At 43.9% G+C, this 24,055-nt stretch overlaps 2 protein-coding genes and 1 long non-coding RNA gene across 15 annotated transcripts in view; 1 reads left to right on the top strand and 2 right to left on the bottom strand.

Annotated features, from left to right (window-relative positions):
- LIPA (lipase A, lysosomal acid type) overlaps positions 1-2,683 on the bottom strand; it is a 38,300-nt gene extending 35,617 nt beyond the window's left edge. For 5 of the 8 annotated variants that reach the window (XM_081556087.1, XM_081556070.1, XM_081556094.1 and 2 more), the window contains exon 1: positions 2,513-2,683. The gene's annotated coding sequence lies outside the window, so the exon portion shown is untranslated. Of the gene's footprint in view, positions 1-2,484 lie in introns of all 8 variants that reach the window. The other 3 variants (XM_081556078.1, XM_081556102.1, XM_081556122.1) reach the window with 1 other exon arrangement.
- Positions 2,684-5,545: 2,862 nt separating this feature from the next.
- Positions 5,546-24,055, bottom strand: part of LOC145531952 (uncharacterized) — a 115,782-nt gene continuing 97,272 nt past the window's right edge. For 3 of the 5 annotated variants that reach the window (XR_014072882.1, XR_014072883.1, XM_081555989.1), the window contains 2 exons: positions 6,976-7,201; positions 5,546-6,404 (listed from right to left, as the gene is read on the bottom strand). Coding sequence is in view for 3 of the 5 variants with exons in the window: in XM_081555989.1 (XP_081412115.1) it covers positions 7,175-7,201 (27 nt within the window). In the remaining 2 variants the exon portion in view is untranslated. Of the gene's footprint in view, positions 6,405-6,975; positions 7,202-10,625; positions 10,892-24,055 lie in introns of all 5 variants that reach the window. The other 2 variants (XM_081555999.1, XM_081556010.1) reach the window with 2 other exon arrangements.
- LOC145531969 (uncharacterized) lies at positions 9,273-23,828 on the top strand. 2 transcript variants are annotated; one of them, XR_014072889.1, is made up of 5 exons: positions 9,273-9,448; positions 10,349-10,498; positions 10,682-11,099; positions 17,369-17,489; positions 19,952-23,828. It is a non-coding gene; the product is annotated as an uncharacterized LOC145531969 (long non-coding RNA). The 2 variants fall into 2 exon arrangements; XR_014072890.1 differs by lacking the exons at positions 9,273-9,448; positions 10,349-10,498; positions 10,682-11,099 and adding an exon at positions 11,301-11,433 and having other exon boundaries at positions 22,032-23,828.

Here is a 24,055-nt window from a genome sequence, read left to right as displayed (position 1 = left end):
TAAATCAGAAAGAGAAACACCAATACTGTATATTAATGCATAAATATGAAATTTAGAAAGACGGTAACAGCGACTCGATATGCAAGACAGAAAAAGAGACATAGATGTGAAGAACTGACTTTTGGACTATGTGGGAGAAGGAGAGGGTGGGATGATTTGAGAGAATAACATAGAAACATGTCTATTACCATATGTAAGACCAGTGCAAGTTTGATGCATGAAGCAGGGCACTCAAAGCCAGTGCTCTGGGACAACCCAGAGGGATGGGGTGGGGAGGGAGGTGAGAGGGGGATTCAGGATGGGGGGACACACGTGCACCCGTGGCTGATTCATGTCGATACAAAAACCACCACAGTATTGTAAAGCCATTATCCTCCAATTAAAATAAATTAATTATTTTTAAAAAAGATATGGATGAGTGTATCCCAATACAAAGACTCGTATAAAGATGGTTGGTAACAGCTCTATGGGCAATAGCCAAACATGAGGAAAGCCCAAATGCCCTGAATGGGTGAATGCATCAATATATTATGATATATATACATACTATTCAGAAATAAAAAGGAATGCACATAAATAACATAGATGAATCTCAAAATAATTATGGTGAGTGAAAGTCCATAGTCCCAAGCACATGATGTGTGCAGTCGCTCAGCCGCATCCAACTCTTTGCGGCCCCATGGGTTATAGCCCGTCAGGCTTTTCTGCCCATGGAATTTTCCAGGCAAGAATACTGGAGTGGTTTGCCATTTCCTACTTCAGGGGATCTTTCTGACCCAGGGATTGAACCTGCATCTCTTGCATCTCCTACATTCGCAGGTGGATTCTTTACAAAGCCAGATCAAATAAATACATATGATTTTATTTCTATACAACTCTAGAAAATGCAACCTAATCTATATTGACAGAAAGCAGATAAATGGCTGCCTGGGGAAATGAAGGGCAGGAAGTAACCATTGCAAAGGGGTACCCAATGCACAAGGAATCTTTTGGGGATAATGGGCAGGTTAATGACATTGAACAATCATATTCTCACATGTATAAACATATCAAAATGCATCAAATGTACATTCTAAACATGTCCTGCTAGTATTGTACGTCAGTAATTCAACAGAGCTGTTTTTAAGACGGGCTTAAACCCAGTATTCTACAAGTCTTAAGAAACTGGTAGACGATGGCAAAAGTGAACTAGCTCCCTTCTGCTGATGCATCTCCTGCTGGTGATGGAGTGATTTCTCCCAGAAGTGGTGAACCTGCAATTTCTAGACAGGAACGGATATTATCTTCAATCTGTACAGGCAAAGTCACAAGTTTGCATTTCTTTATGGTGGTTAGGAAGGGCTGTACAGTTCAGGTCTACCTTTATCATAAATACAACCTTCTGAAAGCCCGTTATTACTAGGGAATACCAAATAGACAGAAAAAGAAAAGTGAAAGTTTGTAACCACAGTTTGAAATAGTAACGTCTCTGGTGGCAGCTGCTTTTCCACTCAGTGCCCATGCTCCGGGAGCTGGGGCAGCTGTCCACAAAGGAAGCTCCAGGAGGATAATATCTGAAACTACTCAACTAGAAAAGTCATCCAACTGATTTTTCCTTCCAACAAAACACTGGACAGTTTCTCAACCTATCAGTCAAGTAACTGTCATAGGATGATGGCTAAGAAGTTCAAGGAGAAAAAGCCTCCTCCAAGATGGATTCAGTGGGCTCTGCAACTTTATCTCAATTCTTTTGGTATTGTCAACAACCCAACTAAGTACTTGTCTGTCTTTCTTTTACACCAGCCTGAGGGCAGAGCCAGTCTCTGGGTCAACTCTGAACCCTCAGGACCCAGCGAAGGGTGGACACACAACAGATTCTGGAAAACAGGATTGGGGCAGTCCAGAGTTCAGTAGCTGAAGAAAAGATAAGCTCCAAGGCAGCTTGTTATTCAGCTAACAATAACAACACCACTAATAATTTTGACTCCCATTTACGCTCTTGCTATGCTCCAGATTTCGCTGGCAGCGCTTCGGTCCTACTATGTTCATTATGCCTACTATGCCTCCAACAACTCTCTGCAGTACCGTTAAATCCTTTTTCCAGAAAACCGAGGCTCACCCAGGTTTATTACTGGAAGCAAAATGTCCAGTGGTTAAATAGTATCGCCGGGATATTCACCAGAACAGGTATCAAGCCGTTCCTTGACCACGCCTTTGGCTAAAAAGTAAGCGAGTTCTGGGGGGCTGCCTGGCGGAGCTAATGCGAGTCAAGGACCAGGAGGAAGTAGGGGAACTGGTAATCAGAAATCCTGGGTGTCGCTGCAGCCCGGGGAAGGACGGGCAACTTCAAGAGAGCCCTCAACTCCCGGGTGCCCTCAGGTGCTCCGGGAACCAGCGCAGAGGGGTCCTGCAGAGGATCACAGGCGGTGTGACTGAGCACCCGGGAGGGTGCGGGGCCCTGGCCTCGGAGCCCGCGGACGAAGGCCGATGCTGCGGCACCCTCACCTGACAGTGCAGCAGGGCCGGCACTCACCTGCAGCCGTCCTCCCGGGCCGCTGTCCAGAGCTGCAGTGCGGGCTCAAGAGGCTGGGGCGGCCGCAGGGAACCTGGAGGGGGCGGAGCCGGCTGGACCCGGGGCCCGCGCCCGCGCCAGGCTCAGGCAATCTAGCGCTCCCAATCAGATCAGCCTGCCGCCGGGAAGTGCAGCGTAGACTCCGCTTCCGAGCGGGCTCGCGGCTCCTGGGGAGCATGCGCTATGGGCGCATGAGCGCTCGAGCGGTGCGGAGTTCAGCAGCCGGCTCCCGGGCGGAGCGGATCACCAGCTCCACCCACAGGCCGAGGCGCGTGGGTTCCGCCGCAGGAGCTCCAGCAGAGCCGCTAAGCTCCGCGCCTGGCACAGAGAACCTGGGCTCTGTAGATGTAATTATATGCTACTTATAAATCCCTCAGCGCTGTGCCTGAGGCAAGGCAATCTTGCTGTGCATTTTATTTTTATTACTAAAGTGCCTAGCATTAAGTGGGTAAAGAGTTTGCCTGCAGTGCGGGAGAACTGTGTTCCATCCCTGGCTTGGGAAGATCCCCTGGAGAAGGAAATGGCAACCCACTCCAGTGTTCTTGCCTGGAGAATTCCATGGACGGAGGAGCCTGGTGGGCTACAGTCCATGGGGTCACAAAGAGTCGGACACGACTGAGTGACTAACGCTTTGACTCTTGAAGATACTAGGTGTATAGCAGCCAAACAAGACCCTTCTTCTCCTGCTTACATTCTAATGGGAAGAGACACCATGAATAAATATAAAAACGAAGTAGTGAAAAGTGCCGTGATGAACATTAAAGGGATAATGAAGGTGGGTGCTATGTTATGTTTAATCAGGAAAGGACCCTCTGATGACACTTGGAGCACAAACAAAAAGAAGGTGATTTCGAACCATGTGGATACTGGGAAGGAGCATTCTGAGATGAGAGGATAGCAAGTGCAAAGGTCCTGAGGCAGGAATATTCTTAGTGGTGTCTGATAAGCGGAATTTGGTCAGTGTGGCTGGAAGAGAAAGTGCACGGTGGAGAGTGGTAGACCATGATGTCCTAGAGGTAACTGGGGGCCTTGGGGACCAATTGTCATGACTCTGTTACTTCTTACCGAGAATAGAAGCCATTGGAAGGTGTTCAGGAAAAAGCAACATAACTTTGTTGGCCATATCGTTTGTAACTATTGCCACCTGTTCCATAGATTGTCCTTTTATTTTGTCAGTGATGTCCTTTGCTGTGCAAAAGCTTTTAATTAGGTCCCATTTTTAAATTTTTGTTTCCTTTGCTTCAGGAGACAGATCATATATATAAAATATAACGTTATGTATATTATATATATATATATATGTATATATATATATATATATATATATTGCTGTGATTTTACGTCAAAGAATCATCTATGTTCTCTTCTAGGAGTTTATGGTTTCAGGTCTTATATTTAGGTCTTTAAACCACTTTCGGTTTATTTTCGTGTATGATATGAAGGAAATGTCCTAATCTCATTGTTTTGTCTGTCACTGTTCAATTTTCTCAGCACCATGTGGAAGGAACTGTCTTTTATCCATTGTATGTTCTTGCTTTCTTTGTCATAAACTAATCGGCCATAGGTGCGTGGGTTTATTTCTGGTCTCCCTATTCCATTTCCTCTTAATAGTTTAACTCTTAAGCAGGCCATTTTTCACTTTATCACAAAGAAGGGGACGGTTGAGTCAAGGGGAAGGAAATAGGGAGCTTGCCCTGTCAACATCAGAGCAGCGGAGTACACCAGGTAGAGATTCAGAGGATGGCAGGGATGGGGGTGAGGATGAGGGAGCCAATCATTTACGTATGTGCAGTGAAGTGAAGTGAAGTGGAAGTCGATCAGTTGTGTCTGACTCTTTGTGACCCCATGGACTATAGTGTCCATGGAATTCTCCAGGCCAGATTACTGGAGTGGGTAGCCTTTCCCTTCTCCAGGGGATCTTCCCAACCCAGGAATCGAACCCAGGTCTCCCACATTGCAGGCAGATTCTTTACCAGCTGAGCCACAAGGGAAGCCCAAGAATACTGGAGTGGGTAGCCTATCCCTTCTCCAGAGTCTCCTGCATCGCAGGCAGATTGTTTACCAACTGAGCTATGAAGGAAGATTCTATTTCCATCTTCAAGAGATGGGAATATACAGCCTTGACATACTCCTTTCCCAATTTGGAAACAGTCTGTTGTTCCATGTCTGGTTCTAACTGTTGCTTCTTGACGTGCATAAAGATTTCTCAGGAGGCAGGTAAGGTGGTCTGGTGGTCCCATCTCTTGGAGATTGATTCCCATCTCTGCGAAGAACTGATTCATTGGAAAAGACCCTGATGCTGGGAAAGATTGAAGGCAGGAGGAGATGGGGATGACAGAGGATGGCATCACTGACTTGATGGACAGGAGTTGAGCAAGCTCTGGAAGCTGGTGATGGACAGGGAAGCCTTATGCATGTATGGTCACATAAATACTGTAAGAACTTTGGCTTTTACGAATTTGGAAATGTTCTTGTTGTTTTAATATTGGTTACTATTGAGTTTGCAGTTGTTCTATAAAACACTTACATGACATTTGTAAGCAATGAAATTGTGCTGATGTCTTTAACAACTTGTCTGCAGCTTCTTCAATACCCCCTGTCACAGTATAATCCACAAATTTCTGTTGGAGTTCTGTAACATATTATCATTTTAAAATGATTCATGGTTCAAAGCAAAAACCAGATAAATGAAAAAAGGCGATAGTAAAGTAGAGGGACAGTAGGCAATTACATTTTTTGTCTGTACCATTCATTTCATGATAGAGAAAGAATCTTCCAAACAAGAGAAGAACCAGGCTAAATCCCTGGGATCTTCAGGAGAAAAGGAGTGACATGGAGCAGACTGAGACCTGAGTAAAGGCTACAGGGGTCAGCCGTCCTGGATTCTTCCACAAGATCCTGGTTAACTGTAAACCCTGGGAATATGGAAATCAGTGTCAATTCTGAGTGCCAATCAGTTCCAGACAAGCCAATCTCACAATTACACTCATGAAATTTTCAAGTATTGCAGAATTTATTTGCATTTTATAGAAAGCACAGATCTGAATATAGTTAAGCAAGCAACTACAGACAGAACTCGCAGATGCAGCGTTAGCTGTAAGAGATGATCTCTGGCTTTTTCCTTATTTGTGTAAGTGACTTTCTAGAGTCTCTTACTCTCTGCCTCCTCCTTCAACCCTTTCCTGTGTGAGTCAGAACTCAGCTGTTAGAGCAGAGGATTAAAGGCTGTGTCCTTGCCTCAAGTTTCGAAGAAAAAAAAAAATATATATATATATATATAGAGAGAGAGAGAGAGAGAGGGAGAGAGAGATAAAACTTTTGTATATTATCACCATCAATCATGTTGGGTACAAAAGAAGAAGGCAGATGCCTCAAGGGAATGGAAGAGTGACCAGGTCATGACTTGTGGTGTTTGGCTATTGACTTCTCATAAGTTGCAAGTCCTCGAATGTCTGTTCTGCTCAGACTTGTAAGAGTTCAGTAGTTAACGAGAAAGCCCTCAACATTGGAGGACTGAGAAAGCAGGGAAGGAACTGTGTTGTTATAGCTTTATGTTCTCTTGAGTAGAAGGTAAGTCCATAAAAAATTTTGACTCAAGTCGGTCTCAGCTTCTCTTTTCTGTTTCTAGAGAGGTCCTATCTAATGACCTCATAAATCTGTTCCAGATGAAGAGCTGTCTATAAAATCCTCTATGAGTCAACGTCCATGCGTGTCACAAGCTCTGTAAATTGCTCTGAAAATCACCGTGAGAATTACTTTGATTAATTACTTCTGACACCGAGATTGTGAAACTTCAGAGTGCATCTTGATCACCATGCAGCATGCTTTACAGACATCTCTACAGCTCATCTGTCTAAAAAAGGAAAATAAGAATGGAGAATAAGATGCAAGTGGCCAGGAATATGCAACTGAAAACACCTTAGTTTGTAACCATCAACCTTACTCCTACAGATGATCTCTTTGTATACAGTCTTCAGCTTTCCTGCTCCTGAGGTATATGCCCCAAGTGCTCTGTCAGCTTTTTAAAAACAGGGATCACACCTTGTATCAGTTTGGATTCTAACTAGGACACTTAAAATGGGATGTTTGAGAGAACTGATTTACAAAGGGACAGTTTAACTGTGGTTGGAGAGGGGAATCACAAGATAGCACAGCTGTTCGCCATCCCTAGGCCCAAAGAGATGAGATGGCTACTGGAAAATGGAAGGAGAGAGTCTCATAGAAGCCCCCGTGAAAGGAACAGAATCCTTCTTCAGAATGATGCAGCCCTTAGCCTCTCAGCAGGGAGAGAAATAAACCCTGTGCCATCACTACCTCCCTCCCTTCAGTCTTCTGCAAAGCATTCCCCATTGACAAAACCCAGCCAGTAGCTGGAGGATCGAGGAACCTGTCAATATGGTCCATTCCATAATCTTCCCACTTACCAGGCTGGATGGAAAAGGATGAAAAGTGGAGCCAGAGAGGGAAATTCAAGATACTGTTCACATGATCTTTCTACATTCTATGTTGGCAAAGTAGGAGGAAGTCCGGAATTGCAGTCAGGAGTGCAGACTCAGGGGTCAGACCATTCAAGTTCAAGCCAATATCGACAATTTGTTAGCTGTGCAAACTTGGGCAAGATTTTTAACTTCTTTTTCTCAGTTTTCTCACCTGTAAAATAAAATTAGAAGGGTCTAAGACCATTTCAAAGTTTAGACAGGATAATATGTGTAAAGCACTTATAATTGGTCTGGCATATAGCACTCAATAAATGCTAGTTGATTTTTTTTTTTAATTTTTTCTTACAGTAAATTCCTTCCTATAAATTCAATTTATCTTATTATTAATTGCTTTTAGTTATCATATAGGTTCAATATATTTCCACTTGTGTGTATACATCTAACCCTATTCTCCTCTGCATACATAATTTTACAAAACTGGGCTCAGACCACTTATATTATTTGTCTGCTTTATTCCCGCTTAGTATTGAAAATCTTTCTATGTCATTCAACATTTTAAAAATCATTTTTAATAGCTACATGTATGATACTGTCATTTAGAGTCACAATAATTTACTAACAAATCTTTGTTGTATGTTTAAGTTATTTTTAAAAACCAATATCACCCACTTATTCATGGTAATTCCATTAGGATAAAGTCTCTGAAATAAAACGTGTAGGTCTAACATAGGCTCTCCTTTAAGAATTTTTCTTATTCTAATTAATATTTTACAATTCTTTTAACATTGTTCAAAGGTGCTGACATATTAGATAAAGAAATCTTTGGTAACATAAGTGTTAACTTCTCTGGAGACAGCCATACAATCCTTTAAGATGACATGAAAGTGTGTATAAGTGAGACTGAAGTTTCTGTAGCCTAGATGTTTCCCCCTCTTTGGGGAAAATTTAACATGACATATTGGCAAGATGACAGTTCAACTGTAGCTTTTGAAAATATTTTCTTGCCAAATGTTAACATCTAGTAAATGAACATACTCCTTGTTAGGTCAAAGAACTCAACACAGGGAAAATACAAGCTTGGGTATTCCCTTCATCTCCATTCATCATCTAAGACTTTTCTTATACCCCTGGCTGCCTCAGGAAAATATGATCACCTAGAATGATCCTTCACCTCTAGCTCCTACTGGAAGTACTCTTTATTCCCAATGAGATGCAATTCTTGAGATGCAATAAAGATGCAATTCTTTATTCCCAATAAGATAACATTCTTGCTAAGGGAAGGCAGAAGGAGGAAACATATTTGTTAAGCATGTCTTATGAGTGTCTTCCTAAGTAGCCCACATCCAGTATTTCAATAAACCCTTGCAAATATGAGTACAATTCTCTAGACTACTCACTTCTTTATGCAGAAAAGAAGGATGCTATCTATGTCTTTCTAATTCATCTTAGGTGACACTTGGCACAACTAAGTATTTTACTGAAAGATAAGTAGTAAGTATTGGACTTACTTGTTTTCATTTGGCTTGCAGTAAAAAAGGAAATACTCTATTAAAAGCGGCTGCTTCCATCAAGACTTCCCTAGTGGCTCAGTGGTAAAGAATCCGCCTCTTAATGCAGGAGACACAGGTTCAATCCTTGATCAGGGAAGATTCCATATGCCACGGAACAACAAAGCCTGTGTGCTACAACTATTGAGCCTGTGCTCTGGAGCCCAGGAACTGCAACTACTGAGCCTTTGCTCTGAAACTACTGAAGCCTGTGCACCCTAGAGCCTGTACTCAGCAGCAAGAGAAGCCACTCACCACAACTACAGAGTAGCCCCTGCTTGCTGCAACTAGAGAAAAGCCCACACAGCAACAAAGACCCAGCACAGCCAATACATTAAAAAAACTAATAAATAAGTAAAATTATTTTTAAAAAAGCAGTACTCAGACCAATGCATGATATAGTACAAAACTTTAATACTCGACTTAAGTACATGAACGTCACCTTCTGACAGATGAACTGGGAATTTTTTTTTCAAGTTTCCTTAGTGTAACCTTATAAAATTCTTACTTTCAAAAGTGTCTAACACCGATCTTGATACTTGTTGAAAAGTCTAAGATACATCTCTACAGTGATTTTGGAGATTATCCTAAAGCCCATCTTCTGAATACATCGTCAGAGTGTAACAGCAGGATGAGCACAGCCCTTAGCCAGCAGCCATTGCTGTGCCTCATTGCTGCCTGCCCCCAACTCGGTCACTAGGCAACAGGTCTAGCTAAGCCATTGATCAGTGCCTCAGTGGGCCCCACCCACAAGCAACCAACGATCCATGAGACACTCTGTTAGTTGTCCTGCTCAGCTATTGGTCAGCACCACAGTGGGCTCTGCCCACAAGGAACTGTCAATGAAGGACCATCAGGGAAGTGATTGAGCCAAGGGTCAGTGGTGTAGTGGTCATCAGGTAGAGAGTAAGGTAAGAGGCAGATTCAGGCCTTTTCCTGGAAGCCCTCCAGCTCACCCAGGTTTGGGCCAGCAGGTGAGCTGGAGGGCCCAGGGAACAGGCTGGACACTATTTCCTACAGGGCTCCAGAGCCCTCACTGAGGCCTTCTACTAGCTGTAGCCCAGCCCTTGAGGTAGTGGTGAACATCTCCCCTATGCCTGTCTCTGTGATCTAGTAGCAATGAGTAGCAATGGCTGTCTGCGTGGGTTGCAGTCTGTGAGACATGGTCTCGCCATTTGGGTTGGCCTGAGGAGACTGACGGCCAGTTGTGTTGGGTGCTTGGCTCCCTCAGGGATGGCAGCTGGGCAGCAAGTGGGAACCTGGCTCTGAAGGAGCTGCCAACTGAAATCTGCCTCCTCTTAGTCACGACTGGGACCTTGGAGGGTGCAAGTTGTGTCTTGGGACCTTACCCTTTCTTGTCAAGCCAAAGAATAACATTCCTTTAGTAGAGATTTATGGGAACATCATTACCTGACCATGTAATGACTCAAGAGCAAAAGATCTGGCATCAAGAAGTTTGCAACAACTAATCACCCCCTCCCTCACGTTTTGCTTTTAAAGGGGCTTGCTGAAAGCTTTCTGTAACATTGGGGTTCTTAGTGCATGAGCCACCCATTTCCTTGTATGAACCTGTAATAACACCTTTCTCTGGTCCAGATTCCAATGTTCTAGTTCTGATTTGCCTCACAGTGCGTCAGGCACTCGGACTTGTGCTTTAGTAACAAGAGAACTCATCACTGTCTTCATCCCTTCTTGGGATTTTCCCCAAAGTCTGATTACAGGTCTGCATTTTAATATTCGATCTTTTAGCTAATCTTTGTCCTGTGAGCTTGGTTCTCATCTACACATAACTATTTTTGCTCTTTCCGAAGTGCCAAAGATCCTTCTAGAAAAGCAGCTGAGCAGGTGTGTGGTGAAGTGTTACAAGTGCGGCTGCTACAATGCCATGAAGATGATGCTTCTCCCCGTGCCCTCCTTCCTCAGAGGAAACAGGAATCCCCCTTCTCGCATAATGGCAAAGGGTGATACATTTGAGTTAAACGTATGCGGAGGGGGCATTGGGTTTGGGGTTCAAATTCCTAGAACTTCCACGGATGAGGCTTCTTCTGGGTCCCACTATGAAGGTAGAGTACTGTCAAGGTAGAGTACCTGTGTTTTCTGCCTGGTGATGTTAACCTCGTGATCCTTGTAACCCATCAACCCAGGAGCTGTCAGAGCTGGAGTCTCTTCCGCTTCACTTGAAGGTGAATGCTGAGGGAGGTGCTCACCAGCTTCAGAGGAGGGAGGCGCCTGGGCTCTGCAGCAGGAAGGTCCGCGCTCGCCCTCAGGGGGACTCGCCTCTGAACTCTCTCCACCGCTTGTGAAGGTGACCTGCAGCCCTGTTGTGTGAGGCTCTCTTAGACGACCTGCTGTTCCTGCAGAGAAACAATCAGAAACTGTCACGAAATGCCTTGAGTCGCTGTCAGCATCCTGGACCTTCTCCGTGTCCACATCCTCCAGCTCAATGGCTCTCGCCTTGGAGCACCGTCTACGGGGTGAAACCCTTCGCTCTTCCTCCGAGCTCCTCGCGTTCTGCAGTTTGGCCACAGAGTCGAAGCTCTTCCCACCCTCAGTGGGCAACTTGTAAGTGAATTTGTCATGATCACAGTCTCTCCTGGCGCTTCAGCGCCTCCCGAGCTCTGCCGGGCTCCGCGGTCTGAGTCTGGGGAGCAGGGGCTCAAAGCGCGGCCGGCGGACCCAGGGTGAGGCCGGAGGGCAGCGGACACTCGGCCGCTTGGCAGCCCCGCCGCTCGCGCCTGTCTGGGCCGTTAAGGATGTTGATTCGTTACGAAAACAGCCGGCTGGGAAGCCGGTCACGATTCAAACATCCATCAGAGATCATTCAGTTATTGAAGGATTGGATCATATTTTGGGCACCTACTTTTGGAATCTCTTGATATTTCATATTGGAAAGAAGGTGAATTTTAAAAATTTTCTTTACCAAAAATTGAGAATTCCTAGTAATTTGCAGGACCAATCTGTGATGGCAGCTGGATATGATTACAGAATCGCCGAGGTCTTACGATGTAGGGACGTGGGCTTAGACTTAGGAGCCAGAATTCTGGTCGGAAATCAAAAGGGGGCAGGGGTGGTCTTCTCCCCTGCAGGCAGCTGGCTGTGCTGTGGTCCTCCGCCTTGCCCCCTGAACCTCCCCCAGGTCTGCCTTCCTCCTCCAAATGCTCTTGGTAGCAGTTAGAGGTGGGGATGTGGTGCTTGCAGTTGGCGGGGACCCTGTGCTGCACCTGGGAGTGGGCAAGGAGGGCTGCTGTTGGTTAGACTGGCTGATGGCTGAGGCTTCAGGGTGATGGGGCAGCCCTCTGGCCTCAGATCTCTTATAACCCGGGAGCGATACTGGAACATTTCCTCTTATTTCTGGCCTATCAGTGAGTCCTGGATCTCCATCTCCACATGAAACTATGGATGCCAAGAAGTCAGTCTGCCCAGTCCTTGTGGGTCCATGTAAAGCTTTAGTTCCTCATATCCATGACCCACAATAATCCTCGGATCCTTCACAATCCGCTCTAAGGTGCCTCTCTAGTTGGGACGGAGAATGAGAAATTTCCTCAGCAGATTTTCTCATTCCATGGACAAGAATGGAATGTGATATATTCTGCTCAGACCCTGCGTCCATAGCTCCTTGAGTTTCCATACTTCTAAAGGCAGGGAATCCCTTGCCGGTGTAGACAGGATGACTTCCTAAGGTTCTTCCCTGAGAGAGTTCTGGGGCAGCATGAGGGGGATCACCCCAGAAGGTGTCCAGTTTGTTGTAAAAGGTGAATTTCCTGCTGAAGCCAAAGTCTGATGCTTGTGTTCACATCCAAGAGCAGGTTTTCTGCTTGTAAACCTCTGTGGACAGCACCCTCCTGGTGACCACACAGAGCACACTACCTGGTGGACTCTGCCTTCAGCCTCTCTGCTTTCCTACTGCCCTGAGCCACAGGTGCTCACACACCTCTCCTCCACAAACATCCTCTGAACAAGGCAGGGACTTTCCTCTGCCTCTGTCCCTTCAAATATTTCACTATGTTGGGATGATCCAAGGCTTCATGATTCCTGCTTTATAGCTCAGTCAGCAGAGGCTGGAGAGTTCTGCCATGATCAGTGATCTTTATGGCTGTCGCTTTTCCATCCAGGACATGCTTGCCAGCTTTGCTGGGGCCCAGTCTCCATTGCCAACAGTTTCGAGGGCCTGGAGGAAACCATGTGAATCTGAGTGTCTCCTCAGCACAGAAGGCTCAAAGGGCCCTTGGCATGGTGGACTCACTGCTGTGCTTGGAGTCAGTCCTAACATCAGCTTCTATTTGGGAAGAACTGGTGAGAAACCTGGTCTAAATCAAAACAAAATCAGTTCAAAATTCACCCCATGAACTGGTCTGTATGATGAGTGAAAACACAATGCCAGACAAGAATAAAATAAGGAAAATGAGAGGTCCAGTGGCTAAGACTCTGTTCCTAATGCAGGCGGCCCAGGTTTGATCCCTAGCCAGGGAACTAGATCACACATGCTGCAACTAAGACTTGGTACAGCCAAATTAAAAGAAAAAGAAAAAAGAAAAATGGGGACAGAAATAAAAGAATAAAGAAAAAATGAGAAGAAAACAAAGAAACAGACAAAAATGCCAAAGAAGAAACAGGGTACCTTTGATCAAAGTCTCTCAGGTGACTTGAGAAGCAGCTACCTGAGCCAGAGGACTATCAACTTAGCCCAGTCAGGGACCTAGATAAGTGCTAGGAACTCCAAAGCAATAGTTTCATATGAGGTCATGGAAAGAAATGAACCTATCAACAAGGCTGGGCATTATCCATTGTGATTTTCTCACTGTTCAACTTCAAAACCTCCTAATTCTTAAATATTAAGGACCTCAGAGAGCTTTTTGCCTGGGTTAAAGTGACATTACCTTACTAGAAAGGGAAACTTCTAGTGGCCTTTTCTAGTTTGGAACGATGTGATTATTTCTGGCTTTTGAAAGCCTCATGAAGGTCTACACTTAAAATATTCAATTTCCTTTAAATTCTGAATGACTGGGCTCAAAATAACATCAGAACTTAATTGGCATTATGAAACTGTATGAAACACATGTGATACTGTATGAAGTGCATCAGACACAATAAAGAACATTGTTAGTATCTCTAAAGCCAAGGGGAAGCTAGCAGACATCATAGTTTGCTGGGAGCCATTCTGGAATTACTTCCAGATGAGAAAGTCACGGCACCACTCAAGAGGAAACTGCAAAGCGGTTTTTCTCCTGGATCGGAACCTTCCTTTCTTCCTGTTTATATGCTTGTGTTGTGGCTAACTCTGTTTCATTCTTTGATGGCTGGAGTTGTAAGGACTTCCATGATGAGGTCATGCTGCTGCTGCTGCTGCTGCTGCTAAGTCGCTTCAGTCGTGTCCGACTCTGTGCGACCCCATAGACGGCAGCCCACCAGGCTCCGCCATCCCTGGAATTCTCCAGGCAAGAACACTGGAGTGGGTTGCCATTTCCTTCTCCAGTGCATGAAAGTGAAAAGTGAAAGTGAAGTCGCTCAGTCGTGTCCGACTCTTAGCGACCCCATGGACTGCAGCCTACCAGTCTCCTCTCTCCATGGAATTTTCCAGACCAAAGTACTGGAGTGGGTTGCCATTGCCTTCTCCGATGAGGTCATGAGAGTCCAGGAAAAAGAAAAATGATCCCTTGCCCCAGAGAAACATTCAAAAAATGATTAAACCTACTGAGGCCCTGGCTAGTGGGTCCCTAATCATTATAGGGGACTGGAATGCAAAAGTAGGAAGTCAGGAAACACCTGGCATAACAGGCAAATTTGGCCTTGGAGTACAGAATGAAGCAGGGCAAAGGCTAATAGAGTTTTGCCAAGAGAACGCACTGATCATAGCAAACACCCTCTTCCAACAACACAAGAGAAGACTCTACACATGGACATCACCAGATGGTTGACACCGAAATCAGATGGATTATATTCTTTGCAGCCAAAGATGGAGAAGCTCTATACAGTCAGCAAAAACAAGACCAGGAGCTGACTGTGGCTCAGATCATGAACTCCTTATTGCCAAATTCAGACTTAAATTGAAGAGAGTAGGGAAAACCACTAGTCCATTCAAGTATGACCTAGATCGAATCCTTTATGAGTATACAGTAGAAGTGACAAATAGATTTAAGGGACTAGATCTGATAGACAGAGTGCCTGATGAACTATGGACAGAGGTTCGTGACATTGTACAGAAGACAAGGATCAAGACCATCCCCGTGGAAAAGAAATCCAAAAAATGCAAAAAAGCAAAATGGCTGTCTGAGGAGGCCTTACAGATAGCTGGGAAGAGAAGAGAAGCAAAAAGCAAAGGAGAAAGGGAAAGATATGCCCATCTGAATGCAGAGTTCCAAAGAATAGCAAGGAGAGATAAGAAAGCCTTCCTCAGTGATCAATGCAAAGAAATAGAGGAAAACAACAGATTGGGAAAGACTAGAGATCTCTTCAAGAAAATTAGAGATACCAAGGGAACATTTTATCCAAAGATGGGCTCGATAAAGGACAGAAATGGTATGGACCTAAGAGAAGCAGAAGATATTAAGAAGAGGTGGCAAGAATACACAGAAGAACTGTACAAAAAAGATCTTCACATCCCAGATAATCACGATGGTGTGATCATTCACCTAGAGCCAGACATCCTAGAATGTGAAGTCAAGTGGGCCTTAGAAAGCATCACTATGAACAAAGCTAGTGGAGGTGATGGAATTCCAGTTGAGCTATTTCAAATCCTGAAAGATGATGCTGTGAAAGTGCTGCACTCGATACGCCAGCAAATTTGGAAAACTCAGCGTGGCCACAGGACTGGAAAAGGTCAATTTTCATCCCAATCCCAAAGAAAGGCAATGCCAAAGAATGCTCAAACTGCCGCACATTGCACTCATCTCACATGCTAGTAAAGTAATGCTCAAAATTCTCCAAGCCAGGCTTCAGCAATACATGAACCGTGAACTTCCAGATGTTCAAGCTGGTTTTAGAAAAGGCAGAGGAACCAGAGATCAAATTGCCAATATCCGCTGGATCATCGAAAAAGCAAGAGACTTCCAGAAAAACATCTATTTCTGCTTTATTGACTATGCCAAAGCCTTTGACTGTGTGGATCACAATAAACTGTGGAAAATTCTGAAAGAGATGGGAATACCAGATCATCTGACCTGTCTCTTGAGAAACCTGTATGCAGGTCAGGAAGCAACAGTTAGAACTGGACATGGAACAACAGACTGGTTCCAAATAGGAAAAGGAGTACGTCAAGGCTGTATATTGTCACCCTGCTTATTTAACTTATATGCAGAGTACATCATGAGAAACACTGGGCTGGAAGAAACACAAGCTGGAATCAAGATTGCCGGGAGGAATATCAATAACCTCAGATATGCGGATGACACCACCCTTATGGCAGAGAGTGAAGAAGAACTAAAGAGCCCCTTGATGAAGGTGAAGGAGGAGAGTGAAAAAGTTGGCTTAAAGCTCAACGTTCAGAAAACTAAGATCATGGCATCTGGTCCCATCACTTCATGGGAAATAGATGGCGAAACAGTGGAAACAGTGTCAGACTTTATTTTTGGGGGGCTCCAATATCACTGCTGATGGTGATTGCAGCCATGAAATTAAAAGACGCTTACTCCTTGGAAGGAAGGTTATGGCCAACCTAGATAGCATATTTAAAAGCAGAGACATTACTTTGCCAACAAAAGTCCGTCTAGTCAAGGCTATGGTTTTTCCATTGCTCATGTATGGATGTGAGAGTTGGACAGTGAAGAAAGCTGAGCACCGAAGAATTGATGCTTTTGAACTGTGGTGTTAGAGGAGACTCTTGAGAGTCCCTTGGACTGCAAGGAGATCCAATCAATACATCCTAAAGGAGGTCAATCCTGGGTGTTCATTGGAAGGACTGATGTTGAAGCTGAAACACCAGTGCTTTGGCCACCTGATGTGAAGAGCTGACTCATTTGAAAAGACCCTGATGCTGGGAAGAATTGAGGGCAGGAGGAGAAGGGGACTACAGAGGATGAGATGCTTGGATGGCATCACTGACTCAATGGACATGGGTTTGGGTAAACTCCGGGAGTTGGTGATGGACAGGGAGGCCTGGCATGCTGCAATTCATGGGGTCGAAAAGATTTGGACAAGACTGAGCTACTGAACTGAACTGAACTGAACACTCAGCCAGGGAATAAGGCCATGATCATTTGGAAAACAAGCCGTAAGCCTATTGTGACCTCTCCTCCTGAGGAGATAGTTATTGATGATTGGAAAACTTGGGTCATGTATCAGGAAAATTACAGAAACTAAGCCTACTGCCTTTTCTAATAAAGATTGGGATGCTAGAGATGTTTGTGTGTGGGGGGCAACCTGACAAGCAGGACGTGCTTTGGGAAATTGCCTTGTTAACTCAAGGGTTAAGTCCAGGGCAACCTGCAAGCAGGATTGCTTTGGGAGCTGCCTTGTTAACTCAAGGGTCAAGTCCAGACATAGCTCTCTGTCCCGCCACCTCTTATTGTTTACTAGGGAAACTCCTTGCAGCTTTCTGGAGCGCATCTGACGCAGGACAAATGGCTTTTATGACCTGAGTCCTGAGAAACAGAATCAGGGGAAAATCATGGGAGCTTGATTAATAGACTTATGTTTTTTAGGTGATTTCTGATGCATGTTACTTAGGTAATTTTTAATGATAGTATTGTATAAGAATTTCCTGGTATAAGGGTATATAATTCTGTGTGTGAGAATAAACAGGTATCACTGGCATTACAGGTTGCAGTGATCCTCTCAACCCCCGCTGTGTCTGTGTCTGTGTCTCTCTGTGTCTCTGTGTCTGTTTCTTTTCTCAGCCGAGGAATCCCGCGTCCGTGCCTACGTTGACTCATCGGCTGGCATCGACAAAGTGGCGCCCAACGTGGGGCATCGACGTTTAGGAGATTCTCGGCCCCTGCCCGAAGATAAAAGGCCGGCGTAAGTAAAAAAAAAATCCTGTAAAAGAAAAAGAAAAATACGGGGGCAGGTAGGTTTATAGTTGAGAGTAAAAAATGGGGCAAGATCATAGTCATCAAGTGTTTGTTCATATGTTATATGTCATGTTAAGAGACCGAGGGGTCAAAGTATCTAAGCCTAAATTATGCACATTCTTGCAGTTTGTTGAGGAAGTCTGTCCATGGTTCCCTGAGGAAGGAACTATGAGTTTAGAGATTTGGAAGAAAATTGGTAAGCAGATTCAAACACATTATTCACTTTATGGCCCTTCCAAAGTTCCAGTAGAAACTTTCTCATTGTGGACTTTAATCCGTGATTGCCTTGATTTTAGTCATGAAGAAGGTTCTAAAATTAATCAAATGATTGATGAGGAGCCAATTTCTGCTGCTCCAGAGGGTCAAGACAAATTGGTTACTTTGTCCCATCTTGCAAAAACGGAGGACAGGCTGTCTCCCTCTGATGAGGAAGATTTAGATGAACAAGCAGCTGAATATCACCAGGATGATTGGAATCTGTTAGCTGAAAAGTCACCTCCTGCTGCTAATAAAATGGTGCAACAGTCCTGTTGTGCTCCAATGGAGCGTCTTACTTTAAAAGAACCACCTCCTCAAAAAATTGTGGTACCCGCTGCACCACCCGCTTATGCCGCTTCTATTATTGCTGGGTTAGATCCTCCTCCCGCTCAGGCTGCTGTGCAAGTTCAGGTTTTTTCCCCGTTACAGCAGGCCATTCACCAGGCATATAAAGATGGAGAAAATGTTTCTGGTTTCCCAGTTCTATTTCCAGTACTGGAAAATGCTGGTCAGTGATATTATGATCCTCTTCCCTTTAAACAGTTAAAAGAACTTAAAGTCGCCTGTGCACAATATGGGGCTACTGCACCTTTTACACAGGCTATGATTGAGAATTTAGGGGCCTTAAATCTGCCTCCTAATGACTGGAAACAAATCGCTCGTGCATGTCTTTCGGGCGGTGATTATTTATTGTGGAAATCAGAATTTGCAGAACAATGTCACCATATAGCTGAAATCAATCAAAGACAAGAGATTCACACAACTTATGAAATGTTGATAGGGGAAGGTGCATTTCAGGCTACCAATGCACAGCTGAATTATCAGTCAGGAGCATATCCTCAAATTTCTATTAAAGAATCCAGGCCTGAATTAGAGCTAAAAATTAATGGGAAAAATTTTAAAGGGATTTTGGATACTGGAGCTGACGTATCTGTTATTGCTGCACATCATTGGCCCAGCGGATGGCCTAAACATATAGCTATTTCCACTTTGCAAGGAATTGGGCAGTCCAGTAATCCAGAACAGAGTGCAGAGCTACTGCATTGGCAAGATCAAGACGGTCATCAAGGCGAGATGCGTCCTTACATACTACCTAGATTGCCAGTTAATCTTTGGGGAAGGGATGTTATGTCAAAAGTGGGAGTCTTTCTTTACAGTCCGAGCACTGCAGTTAGTTCACAAGTGTTTGATCAGGGTCTTTTGCCTCACCAAGGCCTAGGTAAATATGGTCAGGGAAGAATTGTGCCAATTCAGCCTCAAAAGCTAGCACCAGGAGCGGGGCTAGGATGTTTTTAGTGGGGACTACTGATTGTCCTGTTACTCACGCTGATCCTATTGTTTGGAAAACTGAGGAACCTGTGTGGGTAGATCAGTGGCCCCTAACTATAGAAAAAATGCTGGCTGCGCAACAACTGGTACAGGAACAGTTGACTTTGGGCCATATAGAACCTTCTAATTCGCCATGGAATTCACCCATTTTTGTTATCAAAAAGAAATCTGGAAAATGGCGCTTATTGCAAGACCTTCGTCAGGTTAACAAAGCCATGCAGATCATGGGTGCTTTGCAGCCCGGGTTGCCTTCTCCAATGGCAATTCCTAGGGGAGCCCATATAATTATTATTGACTTAAAAGATTGCTTTTATACCATTCCCCTAGCACCTCAAGATTGTTATCGTTTTGCATTCAGTGTTCCTTCTGTTAACTTTTCACGACCCATGCAGAGGTATCAATGGAAGGTGTTGCCTCAGGGAATGGCTAATAGCCCTACGTTATGCCAAAAGTTTGTAGATGCAGCCCTAACAAGTGTGCGTGAAAGGTTTTCCGATGTCTACATGCTTCATTATATGGATGACATTCTTTTGGCTCATACTGATTATGCCTATTTATTAAAAGCCTTTTCTGAAGTAGAGATTGCATTAAAGTCTAGAGGTTTAATTATAGCTACAGAAAAAATTCAAACTTTTCCTCCATACTCCTATTTGGGCTTCCGTCTAGAAAAAGAAATATTCTCTGTCCCTCATTTTCAGTTACGAAGAGATGGGTTACGCACTTTAAATGATTTTCAAAAGTTGCTAGGAGACATTAATTGGATACGCCCTTACTTACGCCTCCCTACTGTAAGTTTGAAACCATTGTTTGATATTTTGAAAGGAGATTCATCACCTACGTCTCCTCGGCAACTAACACCACAAGGAGAGTTGGCTCTACAAACTGTGGAAAGGGCACTTGCTGAACACTACACAGCGTATTGTGATTATACCCGACCATGGGGATTATATATACTTGCTACTCAACATTCACCCACGGGAGTACTATATCAAGATAAACCATTAAAATGGATTTATTTGGCAGCTTCTCCCGTGCGGGCCCTTGATTCTTACCATGTTCAGGTTGCTAGGGTTAATTGCTAGAGGTCGAAAGGATTCTATTATGTATTTGGGCAAAGATCCCTCCTTTATATGTGTCCCTTTTTCATCTGAGCAACAGAACTGGCTTTTCCAGTTCTCTGATGACTGGGTACTTGCCTTAGCTGACTTCCCTGGACAATTAACTCAGCACTACCCAGCTGATAAGTTGTTGCAATTTGCTTTACAACATCCATTTGTTTTCCCTACTACTGTAAAAGAGCATCCTATTCCTAATGCTGTCACTATTTTTACTGATGGCTCTTCTAATGGAATAGCTAGTCTTGTTGTCGGTCAACAAACAGTTTTTACTCAAACTACTTATAAATCAGCACAGGAAGTTGAGTTGTATGCGGTGCTGAGAGCTCTTCATACAGTTTCTTCTGCCTTTAATTTATACTCAGATAGTCATTATGTAATCAGAGCCATGTCTGTCATTGAAACAGTCCCGCTGATTGGCTCGATTAAAACTTCAATATTTGATTTGTTTTTTTTCGTATCCAAAAGGCTATACAAACTCGTGTCAACCCCTGTTTCTTTGGCTATATACGAGCTCATTCGGCCCTGCCTGGACCCCTTGCTCAGGGTAATAAAATAGCAGATCCCCTGACAAAGAACATTTATTTTCAAGATGCAGCCTTAGCTGCCAAAGCTTCTCATGCCATACATCATCAAAATAGTCATTCTTTACGCTTGCAGTTTCACATTCCTAGAGAAACGGCACGACAAATTGTTAAAAGCTGTTCAACATGCCCTCAGTTCTTTGTTGTTCCCTCTTTTGGTGTCAACCCTCGTGGCCTACGTCCTAATGATCTTTGGCAAATGGACGTTACTCATGTGGCTGAGTTTGGGAAGCTAAAATATCTTCATGTTACTGTTGATACCTATTCTGGCTTCCTTATGGCTACAGCACTTTCTGGAGAGGCTAGTAAAAATTGTATTCAACATTGCCTCCGCTGTTTTGCTGCCATGGGAATATCCCGTGTGTTAAAAACTGATAATGGTCCTGGCTACACTGGACATAAATTCCGTTCCTTTTGTGACACTTTTTCTATACTGCATAAAACTGGCATCCCTTATAATCCTCAAGGACAAGGAATTGTTGAACGAGCTCACTTAACCCTTAAACATCAACTGAAAAAACTAAAAAGGGGGAATTGGGTGCAGGGCAGTATCCCTTCTCTATTGAGCCACGTTTTATATGTTTTGAATTTTTTGACCTTCGATAATAAAGGCAATACTGCTGCCCAGCGCTTCTGGATGCAGGATCCACCACGGAAGTACCCACTCGTACGATGGAAGGATCCTATGAATGGATCTTGGAATGGTCCTGATCCTGTGTTAATATGGGGGAGAGGTCATGTTTGTGTGTTTCCGCAGAATACCGAGGCGCCGCGCTGGCTCTCGGAAAGGCTGGTACGCACGTCAGAAGCAGCCCTTGACAGCCCAGATGAGGCGATTAATGGATTCGTCTCTTCTATCACCACAGCAAGTACAAGCCCTTTTGAGGCGGGCCCAACAGGGGTCAGATCAACACACCTCTCCTTTAAGAGTGATGATTCAATTATTACTGCTTTTGCAAAATCTTTCTGATGCTCAGGGAAAGGTATATTGGGCCTATGTCCCTGACCCTCTCTTGTTACAGCCAGTCACCTGGGAGATGGCATTTATTCCTGTATACGTTAATGACACTATTACACTGGGAAGATCCTCGGATAAACATATTATTCCACAAAATGCTTCTCTAAATTATACAGGGTTCTCTGCAGAACTTCCCATATGTATGTATAAAAACTATAATGCTTCTAGCCGTCTTTTACTTACAGAAACTGGCTACCGAGCCGAGACTACTCAGAGCACATGGATTCTACGTATCCCATCAATAACAGAAAAGGCTGGACAGACCCAACAGCGGAATGGAATAGGGCCTAAGGATATTCCCTTTTGTGGACTTGGACTAAGGGAACAACAGATCTATGTGCCTTGGACATCATGTAGGAATAAAACTGCTACCACGTATACCATTTATAATGAGACACAAAGGCTTTGGGACTGGGGTCCTGATTTGATGACTGCACAAGGGTATGGCTATCGAGATCTTCATCCTCCCATTTGGAATCTCGGCGGTGATAAGATCTTCCAGACAGATCTGTGGAAGCTTGCTGCCGCTACAAGCAAGAAAGTGAGGTTGTCGTATACAGGCGCAAACCATCCTCTAAATACTGTAGTGAATGAGCCTTACAGATATCCTCGTGCTTGTGTACCTTTTCCCTTCATGATAATAATGGGGTCTGTTGTTATTCGTAAACAATTTGGTATGTACAATATTACCTGTTTAAACTGTACATTGTCAAATTGTATTCGAGGAATTGATGACAAGTCAGGCTTGCTTATTGTAAAGCAACCTCCTTTTGTTGTTATCCCTGTAAATATGTCAGAATCCTGGTATGAAGATACAGGAATAGAATTGTGGAAACGCCTGAATAATGCACTCTCCAGGCCTCGGAGAGGAATAGGTTTAGTTATACTAGGGATAATTTCTCTGATAACGTTAATAGCATCCACTATTTCTGCTTCTATTGCTCTTAGTCAGTCTATTCATACTGCTGCCTTTGTAGATGGGCTTGCCAAAAATGCATCCAATGCTTTAGGAATACAAGAAGATATTGATAAACGTTTAGAAGATCGCTTAAATGCTCTGTATGATTCTGTATTATACTTAGGAGAACAAATGCAAGAACTGAGGCTTAGGAGTAAGTTGAGATGTCATGCTAATTATTATTGGAGATGTGTCACTCAAAAAGAGTATAATATATCAGATACACCGTGGCAACATATTAAAGCTCATCTTGCTGGAATATGGAGTCACGATAACCTTTCTATAGATTTGGTAAAGTTACATCAAGAAATTCTAAACATTGAAGATTCGCTCTCTCCAAACACTGATATTGGCTCCGCTGTTAATAGATTTCTAGAAGGGCTATTTTCCCATTTTCCTGCCCTGAGTACATTTTGGCATTATATTCTCGGTCTTATGGTTGTACTGGCCGTTTTACTGCTGTTGATGTGTCTCATTCCATGCTGCATCAAGCATCTAGCTTCAGAGCTGCTTAACATCAAAGCAGCTATTCATACTACTCATTTAAAGCACAAAATCAGTGCTTTAGTAAATAAATAAGGGGGAGACTGTGGGGGGCAACCTGACAAGCAGGACGTGCTTTGGGAAATTGCCTTGTTAACTCAAGGGTTAAGTCCAGGGCAACCTGCAAGCAGGATTGCTTTGGGAGCTGCCTTGTTAACTCAAGGGTCAAGTCCAGACATAGCCCTCTGTCCCGCCACCTCTTATTGTTTACTAGGGAAACTCCTTGCAGCTTTCTGGAGCGCATCTGACGCAGGACAAATGGCTTTTATGACCTGAGTCCTGAGAAACAGAATCAGGGGAAAATCATGGGAGCTTGATTAATAGACTTATGTTTTTTAGGTGATTTCTGATGCATGTTACTTAGGTAATTTTTAATGATAGTATTGTATAAGAATTTCCTGGTATAAGGGTATATAATTCTGCGTGTGAGAATAAACAGGTATCACTGGCATTACAGGTTGCAGTGATCCTCTCAACCCCCGCTGTGTCTGTGTCTGTGTCTCTCTGTGTCTCTGTGTCTGTTTCTTTTCTCAGCCGAGGAATCCCGCGTCCGTGCCTACGTTGACTCATCGGCTGGCACCGACATTTGTGCCCCTTAGAATCTAAGCATAAACGGAAAGAAATATTTGAATTGTATTGTAAATGGTTTCTAGGTAAACTGCAAAAGACTTGTCCCTGCCAGAAATAGACTTGTGTCACGTGGGTAGA

This window comes from Giraffa tippelskirchi, chromosome 2 (assembly GCF_054371585.1).
Source record: "Giraffa tippelskirchi isolate mGirTip1 chromosome 2, T2T-mGirTip1v1.2.pri, whole genome shotgun sequence".
Lineage (NCBI taxonomy): Eukaryota > Metazoa > Chordata > Mammalia > Artiodactyla > Giraffidae > Giraffa > Giraffa tippelskirchi.
This window is presented reverse-complemented; position numbering and strand designations above follow the sequence as displayed.